We start from the raw sequence: 19923 nt of genomic DNA, 5'->3' as shown, positions 1-19923 counted from the left end.
AAAAACCTTCCGTCCAAAGTGTTCGTGCAACTTCCCTGCCGTTATCGGTGTTCGGGGCAGTGTTGCCAGGTCAGATTTGAAAAATTCGGGAGATTGTTCCTTGGAAACCAGAAGTTCTGCTACAAAATCCGATGATCTAATAGAAGAGGATGAACGACGTTCTTGGGGGAAAAGGGCGGCATAGTTGTGCGCACTGGGGGGGGGGGCAAGGGGGAGTGGCGCACATTGTTTACGGTGTAAATGTCACAGATACTTTTGTAACAATGGTGCTAAACCCAGCACCCTGTGTTTGGCGAAAATATACCGAAGATCTCCATTTCAGGAGTGGACATGTTTCAAACAAAAGAAAGTAAACCACCCGAAGGAACCGACCAACATCTTTCATCTCTTCCGCATTTTCCGGTTAGAGGGTACGTGGAAAACACCCTCAAATTTACCCTTTCTCAGCATCGACACTAGGGGTTGGGATGCCTCTATTATCGCGAGGAATTTTTATGACACGAAATGGTAGAAAGTTGTGTTCACAGATGAAGCTAACGTGCCGCCTTTCGTTGTCAGCGATTTTCCACAATCTTTCAAGTCGAATGCTAACAATAACAAATCAATTTGCCTTCTGATGGTGTTCGTGTGCAGCTATCGATAGGGGTGGGCACGCATCCTGCACCATAATGAAAAATGCATTACGTATGTGAAATATATTTGGTGAATTAGACAGCATGTCTTCCTCAATAATTCAAGATAGCAATGCTTATGCTAGGGTGCCACCCATCCTCCCCATCTGCTAGAAATACACACACACACACCCACAAACACATACATGTATAACATAATTTGCCCACGCTACGAAGTCAGTGTTTCTACCTCGTAAGGCAAGGACGTTTCACTGTGTTTGTGTCACTTCATCCATTTCATCAATTTTTCATTCATCCATATTGTCGTACTTACCCGTAGAGGCACAAAAGCGACGTAAAATAACTAAAATAGAAATAGAGTTTAGGGTGGGATAAAATACAGCCATCTAAAAATAGTAATGTAGTAAAAGTAATAAAATAATGTCCTAGCACAATTTAGTAGCGTTTGACATAATTTCACAGTTCAAACAGCACTTTTCAGGGCTGAGTGGAGTTCCACTCCACATCTCCCCTCCATGTTCAAGTAAAGATGAGCAGGAAACGTGTTTTTGAGCTGGCCGTCGGAGGTGCCATAGCAATAGTTTATTATGGAATCCTACCGAGAAATCAATAGGTCTGGCAACACTGACGTTGACGACTCTGAAGGCTTCTTCCTCCTGTCTTTCTCCCCCACCCGCCAGCGCGATGGGGTCTGCGCAGGTTTCTTTCCTTGTGGTTCCACTATAAAATAAGTGTGGGCTAGAATTTACAATACCAGACCCTTCTGTAATTTCCATAATACTAATTATACTCACGAAATACTTAGTCGCGGTGGTTCTTCTAAGGTTAAGATGTTGCGGTCAAGTGCAGAAATTGATCATTAACATGTAGAAGTTGTAAGAGAAGTTCTTCAATTCTCGTAATCATTCTCAGTGTACAAGTATGGAAACCATATTTGTTGATATAAACAATTGACGTTCACTATGACTTACTGTGTGTACAGCATTGCCACAGTGTTGATTTGATAGTTAGAGAGCACGGATCGTCTTAGAATGGTGGAACAGAACAGTAAAAAAGTTGTGAATGTTGCACAGATCGTTAGATGTAGTGTGTAGGAGGATGCATCGAGGACGAAGGATTAAAGTGAAAGTGACAATCACGATGTAGAAGGGGATGTGGAATGCGAACTGATGTGATTACAGGTAAGTTTGGCAACAGTGCATGGATCGTAAAGTTGCAGGATACGAAAATGGCATCTTCGGTGAGTAACGTTTGTGGTTAAAGTGCTTCGAAAATAATATTTTTTTAGGTTCATTGCTGCAATTACCGGAAAACCATTGACGGATAGCCGCACTGAACATTCTCGGTAAGGTTATGTAAGGTTAGAGAAACAGTTAAAATTTGGGGTTGTAAAACTACTTATGTACGGGTTGCTCCTCACAACATTGCCTCTGTGGTAATCTAACCCACCCTCGATTTTGCAAGGATTTTTTTTTTCTTTTTATGAAGATTACGTGTTACTAAGTGTGAATAAAGAAATTCTGGAGCGCGGAAAGTAATTTTTGGAGTTCTACGTGCTACGAAACTTACATTTTTGTAATATTTAAATTCCTTACCAATGTATCTATAGAGACAGGCGGGTAGCCGGAGCAAAATGGAGGCGTTGCCGTGAAAGCGGTTGCAGGCGGCAGGTCATTACGCCAGGGGCGGAGCCTGGAATCGGCGGGAAATTTTGACAGCATTTTTTATGACATTTCTTGGGGTACAGCCATGAAAAACCGACTTCGACATACATCGATCGGTGCAGGTGTTTCGAAGTTCGCATACTCACTAATTGAGGCCTCCAAATTTTAACTTCGAATTCGTGATTAGGAGGCCTCAATTAGTGAGTATGCGAAATATTGCAAAAATCGGTAAGGGGTCCGCTCCTAAGTGTGTACCATGATTGCAGTACCGACCAGTAATCTGAATGAAAATGATTGTGTAAATATCATTTATTCTTGAAGTAAGTCTTTAAGCTTTCCTGGCGACCAATGATGAAAATATTCTCTTGGGCTATCGACCAGGTGAGTTGCGGAAAGAATTCCAAGCTTTTGAGAGCTAAGTGCATCTTCAGGGTGTACCTAAGTGACAGTTGGAAGCTTGGAATCCTTTCCACACCTCACCTGGTTGATACTCCGAGAGAATCTTTTCATCGTTTATTCTTCTTTGCCAACAAGAAATTACGCAGACAATACTTGAAAAAATGGAAGCTACTGATGTCAGCCATTAGGACTTTCATGTTGCAGTAAACCATCCATGTTTTGTCACCTTTTCAAAAGCGTTTCACCATTTCTTCCTTGACAATGCAGGTGAGAAATCTGCAACAGAACTGAATTGTATTATGATATTTTTGCCATATTTTCTATTTTATTCTTGGACAACAACAGGTAAGAGCATGCTCTATTCAGCACATGCCATTAGAAGATATTTAAGCAAAGAAGTATTAAAGATATATTATGTACATATTTTTTTCAAAACTTCTAAAGAGAAAGGTTTGGAAGTTAGCAAAAAAAAACAACTAAATACAGGGAGGTTATTTCAGTCGCTTACCGCCAGCGTGTCGGCCGGTCAGCGCCGCCTTCATGCAACAGGTCCCAGCAAATTGCGTTACAGGAATTCCGTAACAGAAACAGCTTGTTTTGTAATGTTTCCACTTTTCACATTTACAGTTACAATTACAATTGAAATAAGCACGTACCTTGTCGCAAGGATGCTGGAAAAGGTGTCCTCCCAAATACAAATATTTCTGGCACCTGGTTTCTGACATCTAAGCTTACTGTTGACAGAAAGGGAAGACAGCATCCCGGCGTATAAAGCGAACCGAAACCGTAAAATGATATTTCAAAGTAATAATAGTGATCACTAACCTGGTGTGTTATAAGATATATTGAAAATGACCTCCTTCAACAGCAATACAACACGTTTCTTAGGTTCAAGAGATCCTGTCTCTCATAATTGCCTGACCACTTTTCTGTAAGAGTTCATTTTCACGTAATTATCGTACATAAAAACTCGATGTTCAAGACTATATTTGTTTAGCGGAATAACTAATGAATGAATAACAATTAACACACAATAAAGCACTAGCACACCAACTCAATAACACAGTATAAACAAAACACGTACTGATAAACGCGAACAGAAGTGAACATGAATGAGTGTAGACTCACGTCTGGTATCCGACAGTGTTGCTACCATTTTCCAGCAATGTCCCTACAGACGTAGTCAAAATCTCCCTACAACTGGCCAAATGTCCCTACGCCAAGTAAAGCGACTAAAAAAAACCCACCTCATTAGCATGCAAAACAGAAGAGAAAATATACACATTTACTTACCAAATCTTTCTGCTCGTTGCTTCCACAATTAATGAAGGGGCGAATTTACAATACAGGACCCCTCCCCGATTTTTGTAATATTTCTCATACTCACTAATTGAGGCCTCCTAATCACGAATTTGAAGTTAAAATTTGGGGGTCACCTGTAGAAATTGCAAAATAATTGAATTTCAGTGCTCATTATTTACCGGAAGATTTTGTGTTTCCAATACTTAAAAAAACAAAATATACATTCCTGATATTACTACTACACCAAATTTTAACTATGTTTGCCTATCCTAACCTAACCTTACCGTGAATGGTTCGTGTGGCTATCCGTCAATGGCTTGTGGGGCTACCCGTGCATGGTTTTTCGACCCCAAATTTTAATTATGATTGCCTTGCCTAAACTAACTGAACCTAATCTTACCGAGAATGGTCAGTGGGGCTATACGTGAATGGTTTTGCGCTAATTGTGATTACGAACCGATACAAAATTTTATTTTCCTAGCAATTTTACGATTGATGCACTTTTACCAAACTTACCTGTCATCAAATCAGTCCACATTCCACATGTTCTTCTACATCGTGATTGTGTCTGTCACTTGTAATCACCTTCTTTAGGCAACATACCGAAATCCATAAGTTTATTAATTACCCCACGAAATCCTCCTGCACACTTCACCTAAAAATCTGTACAACACTAACAACTTTTTTACTGTTCTCTTCCGCCATTCTTGCAGGATCCATGCTCTCCAAGTACGAAATCAACAGTGTGGCAATGCAGTAGACAGCGTAACTAATTGCGAACATCAATTGTTCATATCAACAAATATGGCTACCATACTTGTATACGGAGAATCAAGAATTGAAATGCTTATTTTACAACTTCTGCACGTTAATGAACAATTTTTTCACCTCACCCCAACATGTTAATGTGAGTTAAATCATCACAACTAATTATTTCGTGAGTATAAGACGTAGCATAGAAATTACAGAAGGGTCCGGTATTGTAAATTTTTGCCTTAATGAATAATAGGGGTGTGCGGGACAAAATTTTCTGGATCGGGACGGGAATTTTTCTTAAATCCCGACATTCGGGACGGGAAAAATTTGCAATTTCCCGACCAAGTTGGGAAATTTTGGAAATTTCCCAAAGCTCAGGAAATCTCGAATTCTACACGTAATTTTCACTTTAAGTGATTGTTTTTGTATTTCTAGAATAAAAACTTACAATTTATAATAAGTTTCAGAAACTTACAATGCAGAAAATTTCGAGAATTAACGACTTTTTACAATACAATACATTTATTCATCGTTAGACATTGTACAATGCAATAGATGTCGTCAGTTATTGGTTACATATTTGTTATTGTATATATGTAAATATATAATTACATTTATAGAGAGGGATTACATGGAACTACAATATGTTATAGATACTAATATGAGAGTAAATGCGTATATAAAGTAAGAGTACGCAGATATAAGACAATTATAATATTAGTGAAGATGAAATAATATAAATATGGCAGTGGCAATATACATAACAATAATACATAAAACAGGAAATAAACAATACAATACATTCTATAATATTAAATCATTTTTGGGATGGATTTCGAATTCTTCTAGATTGTAGAAGACCTTATCTTTTAACCAGAGTTGAAGTACACTTTTAAATTTTTTAAGAGAGACACTGTGAGCAACTTCTTGTAACATATTGTATAACTTAATTCCTAAATACTTATAACTATTATGTGTTTTACTTAATCTGATTGATGGTGTGTCGAGCTTGTAACAGAATCTTGTATTGTGTCTGTGCACAGTGTGTCTTGCGTTATAATTATGTACATTTTCTTTTGTATACACTAGACAGGTAAATATATATAAGCTTGGCACAGTTATTATTTTTAGTTCTTTAAAGAGATTTTTACAGGAAACAGACTGATCAAAGACTCCTGCCATGCTTCGTAAAGCTTTTTTCTGCCAGATAAATACATCCCCAGCACCAGATGAGTTTCCCCACAAGAGAATTCCATAAGTCAGAAGGCTATGAAAATATGCATAATATGATTGCAGCAGCAAATCCTTGCTAATGCATGTTCTGAGCTTTTTAAGTAGAAATATCACCCTGGCAAGTTTGGAACATAGGTGATTTGTTTGGGACTCCCAAGATAATTTGGAGTCTAAGTGTAAACCAAGAAGTTTTACAGAAGTCAATTCATGGCCATTTCCTAATGTAAAAAATATTTTCTCTGTTTTATTTTCATTAATTGTAAGTTGATTTGTTTCAAATCAATGTGGACCTTTCCTCTATTTCCTTATCAAGTTTCTCAACTGTAAATTTGTCACTGCCCACTGTAAGGAATGTGGTATCATCTGCATATAAAACAGTCTTATGAGGAATAATATTAGGTAAGTCATTAATATAAATATTGAACAACAATGGGCCGAGGACAGAAGCTTGTGGAACTCCATTTTTATATTTAAGAATTCTGATTTTATGTTGTCTACAGTGACCATTTGTTGTCTATTTGACAAGTAGGATTTTATTAGAGCAAGTTCAGTTTCTTTGATGCCATAGAAGTGTAATTTTTTTATTAATATTTGATGGGAAACAGAGTCAAAGGCTTTACTCAGATCAATAAGTGTTGCACTTACAGAAAGTTTGGATTCAAATGCATCTAATACTGTGGAAACAATGGTTTCATTTGCTTTCACAGTGGATAGATGGGCTCTGAAACCATATTGTGCACTTGTATATAAATTATTATTTGTGAAATAGCTATCGAGTTGATTATATAAACAGTGTTCTATAATTTTGGAGACAATGGGAACAAGTGATATAGGACGGTAATTGTCGGGGCTCGATTTATCACCTTTTTTATTCACGGGAATGACGATTGAAAGCTTGAGGCAGGAAGGAAAGTGCCCACAATACATCATCCAGTTTATGAGAATGCAAAGTGGGTACTGTAGAATATCAATGATTCTTTTTAAAACAAAGTTCGACATTCCATAAAAGTCTTCAGATTTTGAATTATTTAGTTTTTGTGCTGCTTTTAAAATATCAGCAGGTTGGGTCTCATGCCACCGAAAGTCAGTTAAAATGTTACCGATGTCTTGTGACACGAGATTATTATATTTATAATCAAATTGATTCATAGAATTGTGGTTTGTATCCAATTTGTTACCTACCCTGACAAAGAAATCATTAAATTCGCTTGGAGTAATCGGAACATTTTCTTTTCTTCTGGGTTTCCCTCTGCCTAATTCTGCCTTAATGACATTCCAAGCTGCTTTACATTTATTATTGGAGTTTTTAATAAATTTATCATTTGCTGTGCATTTAGCTTTTCTAATTTCTGATCTGTAAATATTTCTTAATTTGAGATATCTGGTCTTATCTTCGTTACCATTTTTAAGTCCATTATAATACATCATAAGCAAGATTTTAAATTTACTCAAGTGTGGATTATACCATTGACCTAAGTGCCTTTGTTCGCGTTTAGCTTTAACTGGTTTCTCCTTTTTTTGGACTCTAGGACAACAGTCGTTATATATATCGGAGATGGTACTGATAAATTTCTCAAATAATGCATCGACATTTGCACTTGAGAAAATTAAATGAATCCAATCAATGTCTTTTAATTTGTTTCTTAGTATATTCAGCCTGTTATCATTAATTAGCCTAACTGATTTAATTTGATTATGTATAGTATTCAGAGGTATTTTATTGTTCAATTTTAACCATAAGCCTTTGTGGTCCGTTAAATAAAATGTATTGAATATCCCTATCTCATAGCAGTATTTATCTAGGTTTGTTAAAATGTTATCTAGACAAGAGTCTAGTCTTGTTGGCCTATTATTTGCACAGTAATAGTTGAAGGATTTTAAAATATTTAGAAGATGTATTTGCTTAGTGGTACCGTTTCGAAGGTCAAAATTGATGTCTCCAAGAATAATTATTTTATGTTTGTTAAAGTTTTTGTCTAGGTACGAAATAATATTTTGCACACACTCGATAAAAAATTCTACATTACTTTCAGGTGCTCTGTACACTGAGATAACAATTGTTCTTAAATTTGGCAGTGACATAGCAGCTACTTCAAAACACCATTCTATGCAAAACTGACTAACATCTAAGATTGAAAAGCTGGTATCTAGGTTGTCGCTGATATATAGTGATACACCACCATGATTCATATTTGATCTGCAATAGCCAGTAATTAACCTGAAACCTGGAGGTACATATATTTGCAATTCTTCATCCCGTAGCCAGTGTTCATTTATGCTTAAAATACAGTTATTTATTCCCCCCATTAATATTTCTAGTTCATCTAATTTATTTCTAATGGATCTAATGTTCAGATGCAGTAGTAAGATATCATTACAAGGTGGTATCCCTAACTTAGCTTGCCGTAATAATTGTGTTTGAATATTTTCGTGGATTAATCTCACATCATAATTATGAATTGGATTGTCCACCACCCGACTCAGTGAGGGCCTGTCTTTGCTTATGAGGCCGGGTGGGGCAGAAAGTTTCCCTGTTTTGGTTCCGTTTCTTGCCATTTCAAGTCGATAGGTTTGGAGCTTTTACTTTGATTTGCACTATGATTTTTAATTATCTTACATAATTGATCACATACCCCCTGCTTACCTGACCAATTTAAATGCAAACCATGGTTTGTGTGCTTTGTATTATGTACTGCAATATTTACACACGAGTCAGACCGCAGATCATATCTATGAGGTACAGTAGAGCGTCGATTATCCGAACGTCGGTCAACCGAACGACCGCTTAACCGAACTGTGTACTCGCTCACTTTCAGATATCTGTAATGAAAAAAGTACGTGACTTAGCTGCTCGTAAGCGTGTAGGCTTGCTTAGACAGACCAAAATAAAGGATTTTTTTAAACGTTAATTTTGTGTACTGTGTGTATTGTTCATGCAAAATGCGTATGTAATATGTACATATTTTTGTTTAATAAACTGTACCACATACTATATATTCCTACTAAAGTTGCCTTTGTACGTTACTTTGTAATACATACTTAAAGAGATGCCTGTTTTTATGAATAAATTTACTGTACAGTACTTCTTTTTGGCAAATAAACATGTACAGTTCGATTATCCGAACAAACCAGTTTTCCGAACACCCATGTCCCCCAATTACTTCGGATAATCGACGCTCTACTGTATATTCACAACAATCACTTTCGACATGGCCAGATCATTCAGTTTCTCTTCGAGTGTTTCTGCAACATCCTGTCCTTCGTTGCAGGCCACATTGTTTGCACCAGCCATGATAACTACACAGTTTTTTTCCAAATTTTCAGGTTTTATGCCACTAACGATCTCTTGTATTTTAGCTCCAGGCTTGATAACGCCATCGACAGGAATTTCACATAATTGTTTCTTGATTACACCTGCTAGACCTCTGCCGTGACTGTCTGCAAAAATGTGCACTTGTAGATGACTAGGTTTTTGCCTATTTCTCTTCTCAATTTTCCTTGGATTTACTGCTGAGGCATATTTACAAAGATTGCCTGTATCTTTCACTGTACACATGTCTTCCACTGGGAGTTCCTGCATGATGCTGAATCTATTCTTGTTTATGAGAGTTACAGTTTCCTTGCTTTTGCTCGATTTTCTGCCATGCTTCACAACTTGTGTCCATGTGTGGGTGGAGTCATTACATTTGTTTCTTTTTTTCGATGGTTTCTAGTTTGTTTCTCAGCATTTGATTTTCATTTTTTAGTTTCAAAATATCACTTTCAAGTATTTTAACAATTTCTAGAAGAGTTGAACCATCATGATCTTCATTGTCCTTTGGGGAGATAGTATGGCCGCCATCTTTGATGCACTGGGGTCAAAACCATTCAGTATTTTCTTCAATTCCTTCATCTTTCGGCACATTTCCACATCTAAAATGCAGCCATTTATTGCATGAATCACACAAAATGCCGTTTTTTACTACCCTCTTACATTTTGCACATCTATCATCACACTTTATACGTAAATTTGTAGGAGCAGATACATACACATCTACGCTAGTCGGCGCCATTTTCTGTGACCATTCGGTATTTCCTGACTGCTTGGGATCCCGAAAAGTCGGGAGGTCATTTCCCGAAGTCGGGATCGGTACGGGATATTTTTTTCCCGATCCTGGTCTCGACTTTTCGGGATCCTGCACACCCCTATACGTAAATTTGTAGGAGCAGATACACACACATCTACGCTAGTCGGTGCCATTTTCTGTGACCATTCGGTATTTCCTGACTGCTTGGGATCCCGAAAAGTCGGGAGGTCATTTCCCGAAGTCGGGATCGGTACGGGATATTTTTTTCCCGATTCCGGTCCCGACTTTTCGGGATCCTGCACACCCCTATACGTAAATTTGTAGGAGCAGATACACACACATCTACGCTAGTTGGTGCCATTTTCTGTGACCATTCGGTATTTCCTGACTGCTTGGGATCCCGAAAAGTCGGGAGGTCATTTCCCGAAGTCGGGATCGGTACGGGAAATTTTTTTCCCGATCCCGGTCCTGACTTTTCGGGATCCTGCACACCCCTATTGAATAACATTGAGTCATTTACTGTTGATTATGTTATTTGAAGTCATACATGCTGCTGCTGTGAAGAGATAGATGTTGGTTGGTCATGCTGTATTTCCTGCAGTCTTTAACAATTCTGGTCTCATTTTATTTCTCTTTTTTGTTTTTGTATCACTTATGTAACTTTGAAAATATTCTTTCCGTTCCCGCGTTAGAATGTGGCAATGTTAGCACTATTTTCGCGAGAGTGGAAATGTTTTCAAAAAAGAACTTGCCTTGAAAGTTCTCGGTAACCGATAACATGTTCCAAAATTCTGATGGAGATTTGTTAGTTAGTTGTTTTTTCTCCTCACTAAAGTATCCAGATAAACTAATCCATTCATTCGAAACTGAGCACGAAGAAAGTGCAACTGCCTGGCTAGTAAGCTTTGCACCTTTGCACAATAAAATGTTATTTTCCAAGATTGAAAAAAAGTCCCTACGTTTTCCCTCATTTGGCAAAATCTGTCCCTACGTGGGAGAAATATAGTGAAAAGTCCCTACGGTTGGCATCACTGCCGACACTGTCGCATTTGTGCAGTATGAAGTGCCGTCTCGCGGCTGACAACTCCCCCGATAAGCTGCCGGTGCTCTCGCGACAACTGAGGATAAAGTAGCGATGTCTAATCTAAGATTAGATGTCAGAAATCAGGTGCCAGAAATATTTGTTTTTGGGAGGACACCTTTTCCAGCATCCTTGCGACAAGGTACTTGCTTATTTCAATTGTAATTGTAACTGTAATTGTGAAAAGTGGAAACATTACAAAACAAGCTGTTTCTGTTACGGACTTCCTGTAACGCAATTTGCCGGGACCTGTTGCATGTAGGCGGTGCCGACCGGCTGACACGCTGAGGGTAAACGACTGAAATAACCTCCCTGTATATGCTTACATGCCGAAACCAAGTGTTAGGTAATAATCAAAATCTAATTATTGATAACTCGTTTGAACCAGTTTCCAAATTCAAATACTTAGGAGTAATATTAGCAAATGAAAATTATATTAAAGAGGAAATAAAAAGTAGGCTTAATTCAGGAAATGCATGTTACTTCTCTCTTCAAAAACTTTTGTCTTAATGTTTAATATCTAAGAAACTAAAAGTTAAATTATACAAAACATTAATTTTCCCTGTAGTATTAAGATATTATTAGAATAATTAAATCAAGAAGACTTAGGTGGGCAGGCCATGTGGCACGAGTGGGAGAGGAAAGAGGAGTTTACAGGATTCTTGTTGAGAAACCTGATGGTAAGAGACCTGTAGGAAGGCCAAGATGAAGATCGAGGGCCAACGTTGAGATGGACCTAAAGGAAATTGGTAGTGGCTTTTTTCAAAGCAAAACTTACGGAAAAATGGACATTACTTCCTTCCTTCCAAAGATGCCATCTTGCTCACATGAACTACTGAGGGTTTCGCTTATCGCACAACACTTTAGCAACTTTGGGTACTGAACGCAACGTAACGAATTGTAAATGTCACTTGTTCATATGAGAAAAATGGCTCCCATCGTTGTTTATGTATCGAGAATCAGCATGGTTATTCACAACATTATTTTACAACTTCTATATGTTAATTTACAATTTCTACATGTGACCACCAAATCTTAACTGCAGATACGTCATCAGGACTCCATAATTAGTGAGTTGGTTGATTTGGTATTTTTAAGTCCACTTTATGCACAGTAAGGCTAATCTGGACTGGACCTACAGTTTAAAGTGAGATCCGAACCACTATGTTCCTCCACCAGGTATAGAACCTGGGACCCCTTGCATAATTAGTGAGTATTCAGTTTATTAACGAAATTATGCCTTTTTTTGTATTGTAAAATCACAACCTTCTACAAGTTATTTTGCAAGTTGCACACATGAGCGCCAAATTTTAACTGCAGATTCGTGATTAGAAGCCCTAAATTATTGAGTATGCGAAATATGAAGGAAATTGGGAAAGTGTCCGGTATTGTAAAATCATACCAAACTAACATACCGATATCAGTTGAATTGCCCACATTGCTAATGCTAGTTCCATGCAGAGCCGACGCTGGTCATTATGCCGCCCTGTGTGGTGGAGACAGATGCCACTCTCTTTCTAACCCCCGTCCCCTCCCTTCCCGTCATTACGCAGCAACGGGGAATTGAAAATCAATATATTTCTAATTAAACCATCAAACAATAAAATGAATAATGAGACTTGTTACGCCATTTCGGTACTATTAAGCACAAAAGGATATCTTGCTCGACCACAGCTAAACTTTAAAATATGTGACACTAATTTTATATTATTATTATATTTTATGAAAACTCTCTCGCTCTTAAACGTATCTTAAATGTAACAAATATTAGGAAAAAAAATGAAGGTTTGACTTCATAGGTTTACTGTTGTAGGTCTGTGATATATGATTGGATTTTTAAAAGAATTACATGGAATATTCCCAGATCTCCGCGTGGGAGATCTGAGGTCTGAATTTTTTCCTGCGTTGTCCCCGCGTGGAGCTGGTCTGGGATTCAACCAGCCTCAAATTAATGAGTACCCGTGTGTGTGTGTGTGTGGGGGGGGGGGGGTGGCAACCCTCCGAGGTAAAGGCTGCCAGATAGTGGTGCTATATGCACAGGGAACTTTACCTTTGCATGTAATATTATTTTTCGTATAATGCTATCTTGCATAAAATGGAAACAATTGTGTTTCAGACATGATTGACCGAAGATAGTATTTTTATTAGCCTTAATTTCCAAAAAAAGAAAACTTTATTCACCACTTGCCACGGTTACCGACAAAGTTAATAAATTCGAAGTTCTACACTCACATTAGGTGCAAAATCATGACCCTTTGGTGTAATTGTTTTATTATACCCGAAAACACTTTTCAAACAAAAGATCAGATGTTTATTCTTAGTAATATCATAAAAGAAATTTAAAATTCACTAAACTGCTCAAATCTTTCTTAGAGCTAAAATAATCGTCTAGGACCTGGTAATAAAAATCAATTTTTGACCATTTTTGTGGATCTTCAGCAGTTTCATCATACTGAAACTGCTGCTTCTTTCGATTTCGGCCCTGTACAGTGTTGCCTCTCTTTGGATCATCGATATCTAAATTCGATGCCAATTCTTTCTCATCAACCGGGACTCATAGGTGGCCACCCCCTACGCCTCCCCAAGTTAAGGGAGGGAGGACTGCTGTTTTCAAAGCACTGATATGTTTGCAAGAAATCATCGAATACGTCGTAAATTAATGTTTTGAAGACATTTGCTCATTACATTACGTGGAGTAAAAAGCCGTACCGGATAACTAGTGAGCAAAGGAATGTAAAGCCAGGCAACTGAGCTTCGTGTGCGACCATTTGGACAGTTATATTGTCACCACTTATTTGAAGGAGACCTCTGAGTTAAATCAACAAATCTGCTTTCCCACCTTGTGGCACTCAGTGGTTCCTTCAAAACGGCATGTTGGCATATATTAACTTCCAAGTTATATAATATAATATTTTAACTCTCAAATTTTCAATATGCTTATTTTTTTCTTCTCTTCAAATTTTGCCACTCTGGTCAGTGGCATGGTTCGAACCCCCTTCCGCCGGCCCTGGTTCCATATTTATCCCTTTCACACATTTGATGTCTTTGTAGGGGGAGGATTAGAAAAAGGGTTATTTCCCAACATCTTGTCAATAAATAATCCACACAGAACACTTTTGTTTCACTATATATTGCATTTGAAGAGCAGTGCCATGAAGTCGTTACCTGCTATACATAGGTAATTAATTGTTATTGTGCCTGTATAAGAATGGTTTTAACATATTTTTTTCTCTGTTTGAAGGTTACCTGCTGTGACACAAGACACGATTATGGAGCGTCTTATGAAACTGACGACACAGAACCCATTATCAATGCTACTCAAGTACAGCATTATGGGATGGAATGGAACATGCACAGATAATTGTTCTGGTCATGGAGAGTGCCACAATGGAACATGCCTATGTGAAGTAAGTGTGGCAGTTGTACCTTATCCTAGACTTTAAATTTTGACTTAGCTGATAACCTTGCTGATGTATCAGGTGAAATATAAAGTGCGGCAAGAGAGAATTTCATGATTGACAGACATCTACTCGAATGTTCTGATTTTTATGTGCAAACCTTTGATAATTTTGAATCAAAACTTTGGTATAGTTGCAGTGGAATGATTTTTATGTGCAAACCTTTGTTAATTTTGAATCAAAACTTTGGTATATTCAAGCTTATTGGTTATGTAGGCAACCACAAAAGGCACATATCAGCACCAGAATGAAACTATGTTTCTGGGAACTGAAGCTTTTTTGGTGATTTCGCATCAAGTTGAAAGGTTGAAACTATGGCTGAACCAATACCCACTCCAATTCCAATACTTTTGTTGATTCACCTATACTGAAGCTTGAAAATTGCAACAATTAATATTTGTTCAAAATATTGATCAATATAAATTGGTCAGTATTCCAATCCAACTACAGGGTGACAATTAATTAATGACCACATTCATTTTGAGTATAATTTTTTGTGTGTTAAACTTGCAGCTACATAAGTAAAGGAGTAGGTAGTATGGTATATGAAATTACAGGAAAATAACAAACCCTGCTTATTTTTTTAAAATAACAGACTTGAGGTACCCTCCATTGAATCGTATGCATTCCTGAATACGAACAAACACATGATCCATAACTTTTGAAAGTGTTTCACATGATATCAAGTCAATTTCATTTCTTATGGCTCTTTTCAAGTCCAGTAAGTTGTTTGGTTTCGTGGCATACGCTTTAGACTTTAAGTACCCCCATAAAATAAAAATCTGGAGCAGTTAAGTCCGGGGAACGAGGAGGCCAGTCAAAGTCACCAAACCTCGAAATCACATGATTGGGAAATTTCTGTTGCAATAATTGCATTGTTTCACGACTAGTGTGGCTTGTTGCACCGTCTTGTTGAAAAAACATGTCCTCAAAATTGGGGTTTCGATGCTGTAACTCAGGGGTATAAAATGCTCTTAACATTTGTCTGTAACGGTCACCGTTAGCAGTTACAGAGTAACACCATTTGCGTTTTCAAAAAAATATGGACCTATGATCCATGATCTCGATAATCCACACCATACAGTAACTTTTGCACTATGTCTAGGACGTTCGTGGATTTCATTAGGGTTTTCTCCAGTCCATATTCTCACATTCTGCTTATTCACATAACCGGGTAAGTGAAAATGAGCTTCATCGGTCATTATGAGCCTCTCTCCAAAATTAGGATTAGTGTTAAGTCCAATCATTGTGTTGCAAAGCGCTAAACGTTTTTGAAAATCAGTCTGTTTCAACTGATGGGATACCTGAAGTTTGTACGGAAACAAGTGCAAATCGTTTCTCAGGATTTTGCACACTGTTTCTCTATTGACACCAACTTCTTGTGACAACCTTCTTGCAGATTTCTTTGGGCTGTTTGTGATTGCAACTCTCACCCTTTCAATTGTTTCTTCATTGCGCACAGATCTCCACCTACCAATACGTTTAGCATCAGTTACACTGCCTCTGTTTCTATGGGATGCAACATATCGCAGAATTGGTTTTCTCGAATGACATGTACGCCCGCCAAACCTTGCATGGAACGTTCTTTGAGCAGTGGTCACCGAGTAATTGCTAGCGAAATAAAATTCCACTATTGCTGCTTGCTGTTGTGCACTCCACCTTTCCATGTTACACCACTTAATTTTGCAAAGGTCGATCTTTATATTCACCTAAAATAAAAAATAAAAACCAAATTAGTACCACAAAACTTACAATATAAATGTGGTCATTAATTAATTGTCACCCTGTATAAGCATCAATTTACCAGAGTTTTGCTTCAAGATATTCAAGAATCATAAAGTAAGGTTTTTCACACATTTGCAAAGTAAATGTAATGTGTGAATTGTGCATAAAGTGTCTCGTGGCATTTTTGCGGACCAAAAAAGGGAAGAAGACAGGGCCGGTATAAGTAAATAAAATCCAGCTAAAATTTTCCGATACTAGTATTGGCTCAGTTCTAGTTGAAACCAAATAGATGAAAAGAATCAGTAAAACCAAGCCTGTAGTATAATTTTTAACTTGTTACTGCTAATTTTTTAACACTGTTAACCCTTAACTACTATGGATGTTGATAATCACATAACTCCTATGGACGGGTGTGTCAGGCCTCTTGTTTTGATTTTGTACTGTGCACTAGCTGTGTTTTGCAATTTTCAATTTCTGATGGGCCGGCCCCTATGGTGGAGTGGTTAGCATATTGTGCTAGAATGCCAGGGGTCCCGGGTTCAAAGCCTGGCCTGGGCATAGATGTTTGCGAGTGTCCAGCCATCAATTTTATCATATCCCCAAATTAGCCAAAAATGGCACAAAAGGCAAAGTAATGATGGGTTTCACATGACTTGTCATAGTTATAGAATAATATTGTAAATCAATTTTCAATTATTATTGTTTAGTTAAAGAAAGTAACGTAATTTATTCAGAGAGCAAGAAAATCAGTCAAAAATTGCAACAATGACTCCTTCATTTTTTGAAATTTTAAATTATTAAATTATCTACATTTTATGTTGTCAGAGAGAGGTAGTTCAAAGTAGTATGTAATATTTTGCTGAAATTTAAAATGATTAGCCATTTGAAACACAATGTAACAGAAAACAAACGTAACTACTATGGTACGTCCATCAGACCGTTTGCTGAAAATAAAATTCAATAAGATTTGAAAAAAACAAAAAACAAATGGCCTTGATGGCATGTAGCCAGCATCCCAACTGAAAGGTATGGAGAAGAGTGTGAGAGGGGTGTGAGAAATAATGTAAGAGATCCAGCACTGTCTAAGTCCATAGTAGGTATGGGTTAAAGCGTGTAAGAGCTTGTCACCATAATTCTACTATTCTCTGTCCATTCAAAATAGATTATTTATTATTATTAACCCCTTCCCTGTGGCTACCTTGAAGGGAAGTGCGTCCAAAAATAAACTGTCTTTATATAGATGCAACCGCAAATGCGCTTCATCATAATGTAAAAAAAATAACTATAAAAAGACTTTCCACAAGATGAAGCTAAGGAAAACAATCTATATATAGACTCTGCTGCAAATAAATATTCCATACTAGGTAAGGTAAAAGGTAAAGTTCCTCCTGACACATTTGGGAGTAGGGTCCCACAACATCTCGATCTCTGCCAAATTGGAGGTGCTCGATCCCCAGTGGAGGCACATAGTGGATCGGATCCCACTTTAAAACTGTAGGTCCAGTCCCGATTACCCTTACTGTGCATAAAGTGGACTTAAAATGCCGAATCAACCAACAAAATTACCCTCCCGGTATCCACTTATATGAGGCTGGGTGAGCCCCAGAGTTGCTTTATGCATGGACAAGGCTGGTAAAATTCCAACTTTAGAACACCCAACCCAAGAATCGAACCCGGGTCTCCCAAATGGCAGTCAGACACCCTACCTACTAGACCACCATGGCTCTTATGTCTATATTGCAAAAAAATATTTTTCAGGTACTGGCAAAGCATCAATAATGGATGGTTTGATTGCCAATAACCCACATAGACTACTAAAAGCACAAAAAAAAAATATGATGTCTATAACATGACTTGCCGTAATACAAGAACCGTCAATTTTGAAATACCGTCCATATATAGAAGCTCCGCAAAAAAAGGCCCATTTTTAGAGTGTCTGTATATAGCTCCGCCGCAGTTAATGGGTTAATAAGTTAGTAGTAGTGTTGGTGGTGTCAGGAATTGGTTCAACTAAGTGTTGTGTTTGCTCTAGAAAGAATGTAGTAAGTAATACATTTCAAAATACTCTGTGTACACAAAAATATTACCTCACCAACATTATTTTCTGCCTTTTACAGATTCAGTTTGAGGGGGAGGAGTGCCACAGTCCCAACCTCAGCTACTACATTGCATTCGCAACATCCTTCTTCTTGTTGGCGCTTGTGTGTCTCATCCAGTTGGTCATGTGCATCACGGCAGAGTTCCAGCGCATGAAAGCTCCCTCACTTCTCAGAGCCTGTCGTGTCACAACCCAGAAACTTCTGTACTTCGTAGTATTCCTTGCTGCTATGATCCGAGGAGCATATTTTACATCTCCGGTAAGTGAGATTTTTTTTTTTAAAATTTAAGTTTGACCGTTAAGTAACGAGCACCATGTATCATTTAAATAGGCTTGCCAGAATCAAAAGAAGTAGAACACACTGTTCCCAGATGTAGGACACATTTATTTATGGTAAACAACATGGAGAACTTACCTCTCAACAATCAACATTCCAAATAATGGATGTGAACACTGAAGACTATACCCATCGCTGATTTAAAATTTCCTCATAATAAACTGTGAGAAATATCACAAATGACAATTCCTGCAATGTTTATGTGGCAGCCAGACAATTGTATGTACAGTAAAACCTTGTTAATCCAGACTAATGGGGGGGAGATAAGTTGACCGGTTTAACGAAAGTCCGGATTAACTGAAATAACCTTAAAAAGAACAGAAGAATGTACATTAAAACTCTGTGTATAGCAACAAAACATGTTTATTATGATGTATTTAAAGGACATAGATCTAAATACACTATACAGTACAGTAAAGTGTAAAGCAATACTGTAGGTACAATGCAGTACATGCCGGACCCTGTGGCCGAGTGGTTAGCACATTGTGCTGCAACACCAAGGTTCCCGGGTTTGAATCCCGCTCGGGCTTGGTTGTTTGTGAATGTCCATTCATCATTTTCATCATTTCATAACTCATCCCCATCTTCGCAAATTAGCCAAGAGGCGCAAAATGCGAAGTAAAATAAACTAAATCAATCAATCAATGCAGTACGTACATACGCGGTACCCATATTATGATGATGATGCTTTTTTTTTTTGGCCTTTTGCCTGTCCAGATTAACGAGGTTTTACTGTATTTATCATGTTTTCAGGAGTACCCGGGTGTTGACTCATTATTTTATCTCAAAAGTTCCTGACACATGAAATGGCAGCACAGAAATGGAAACAATTAACTTCAAATGAAAAACTCAAAATTGTGAGTGACGCACAGAAAGAAAACTTAGTATTCAAGACATGACCGTATGGTTTGCTCTTGAATAAATTCGGACCAATAGCATTTTATGAAACAAAGATGTTATCCTTAAATCTTGGAGTGATAGTGACAATTTTACATTCAAATGTTTTCTGGTGATTGTAGAATAAGAAAAAGAACAGATTGTTTCAAACCATCTGAATCTATCCAAAAGTAGTTCAATTGCAGAACATTATGTAAAATTCAACATGCAATTGAAAAATTCTATTTAAAATCTATTTGCATAATAAATTTTGTTTAACAACTAAGAAGAACTT

At 37.5% G+C, this 19923-nt stretch overlaps 1 protein-coding gene across 2 annotated transcripts in view; it reads left to right on the top strand.

Moving 5' to 3' along the window:
• The window catches only part of LOC145980386 (uncharacterized), a 117616-nt gene that overhangs the window by 1880 nt on the left and 95813 nt on the right, over positions 1 to 19923 (top strand). For both annotated transcript variants that reach the window (XM_083113453.1, XM_083113452.1), the window contains exons 2-3: positions 14376 to 14541; positions 18435 to 18674. In XM_083113453.1, the coding sequence (XP_082969579.1) occupies positions 14404 to 14541; positions 18435 to 18674 (378 nt within the window). In that variant the 5' untranslated portion in view covers positions 14376 to 14403. The remainder of the gene's footprint in view (positions 1 to 14375; positions 14542 to 18434; positions 18675 to 19923) is intronic.

This window comes from Lepisma saccharinum, chromosome 27, assembly GCF_977018435.1.
Source record: "Lepisma saccharinum chromosome 27, izLepSacc3.1, whole genome shotgun sequence".
Taxonomy (NCBI): domain Eukaryota; kingdom Metazoa; phylum Arthropoda; class Insecta; order Zygentoma; family Lepismatidae; genus Lepisma; species Lepisma saccharinum.
The sequence above is the reverse complement of the archived record's forward strand: the minus strand, read 5'-3'. Positions and strand labels throughout refer to the sequence as shown.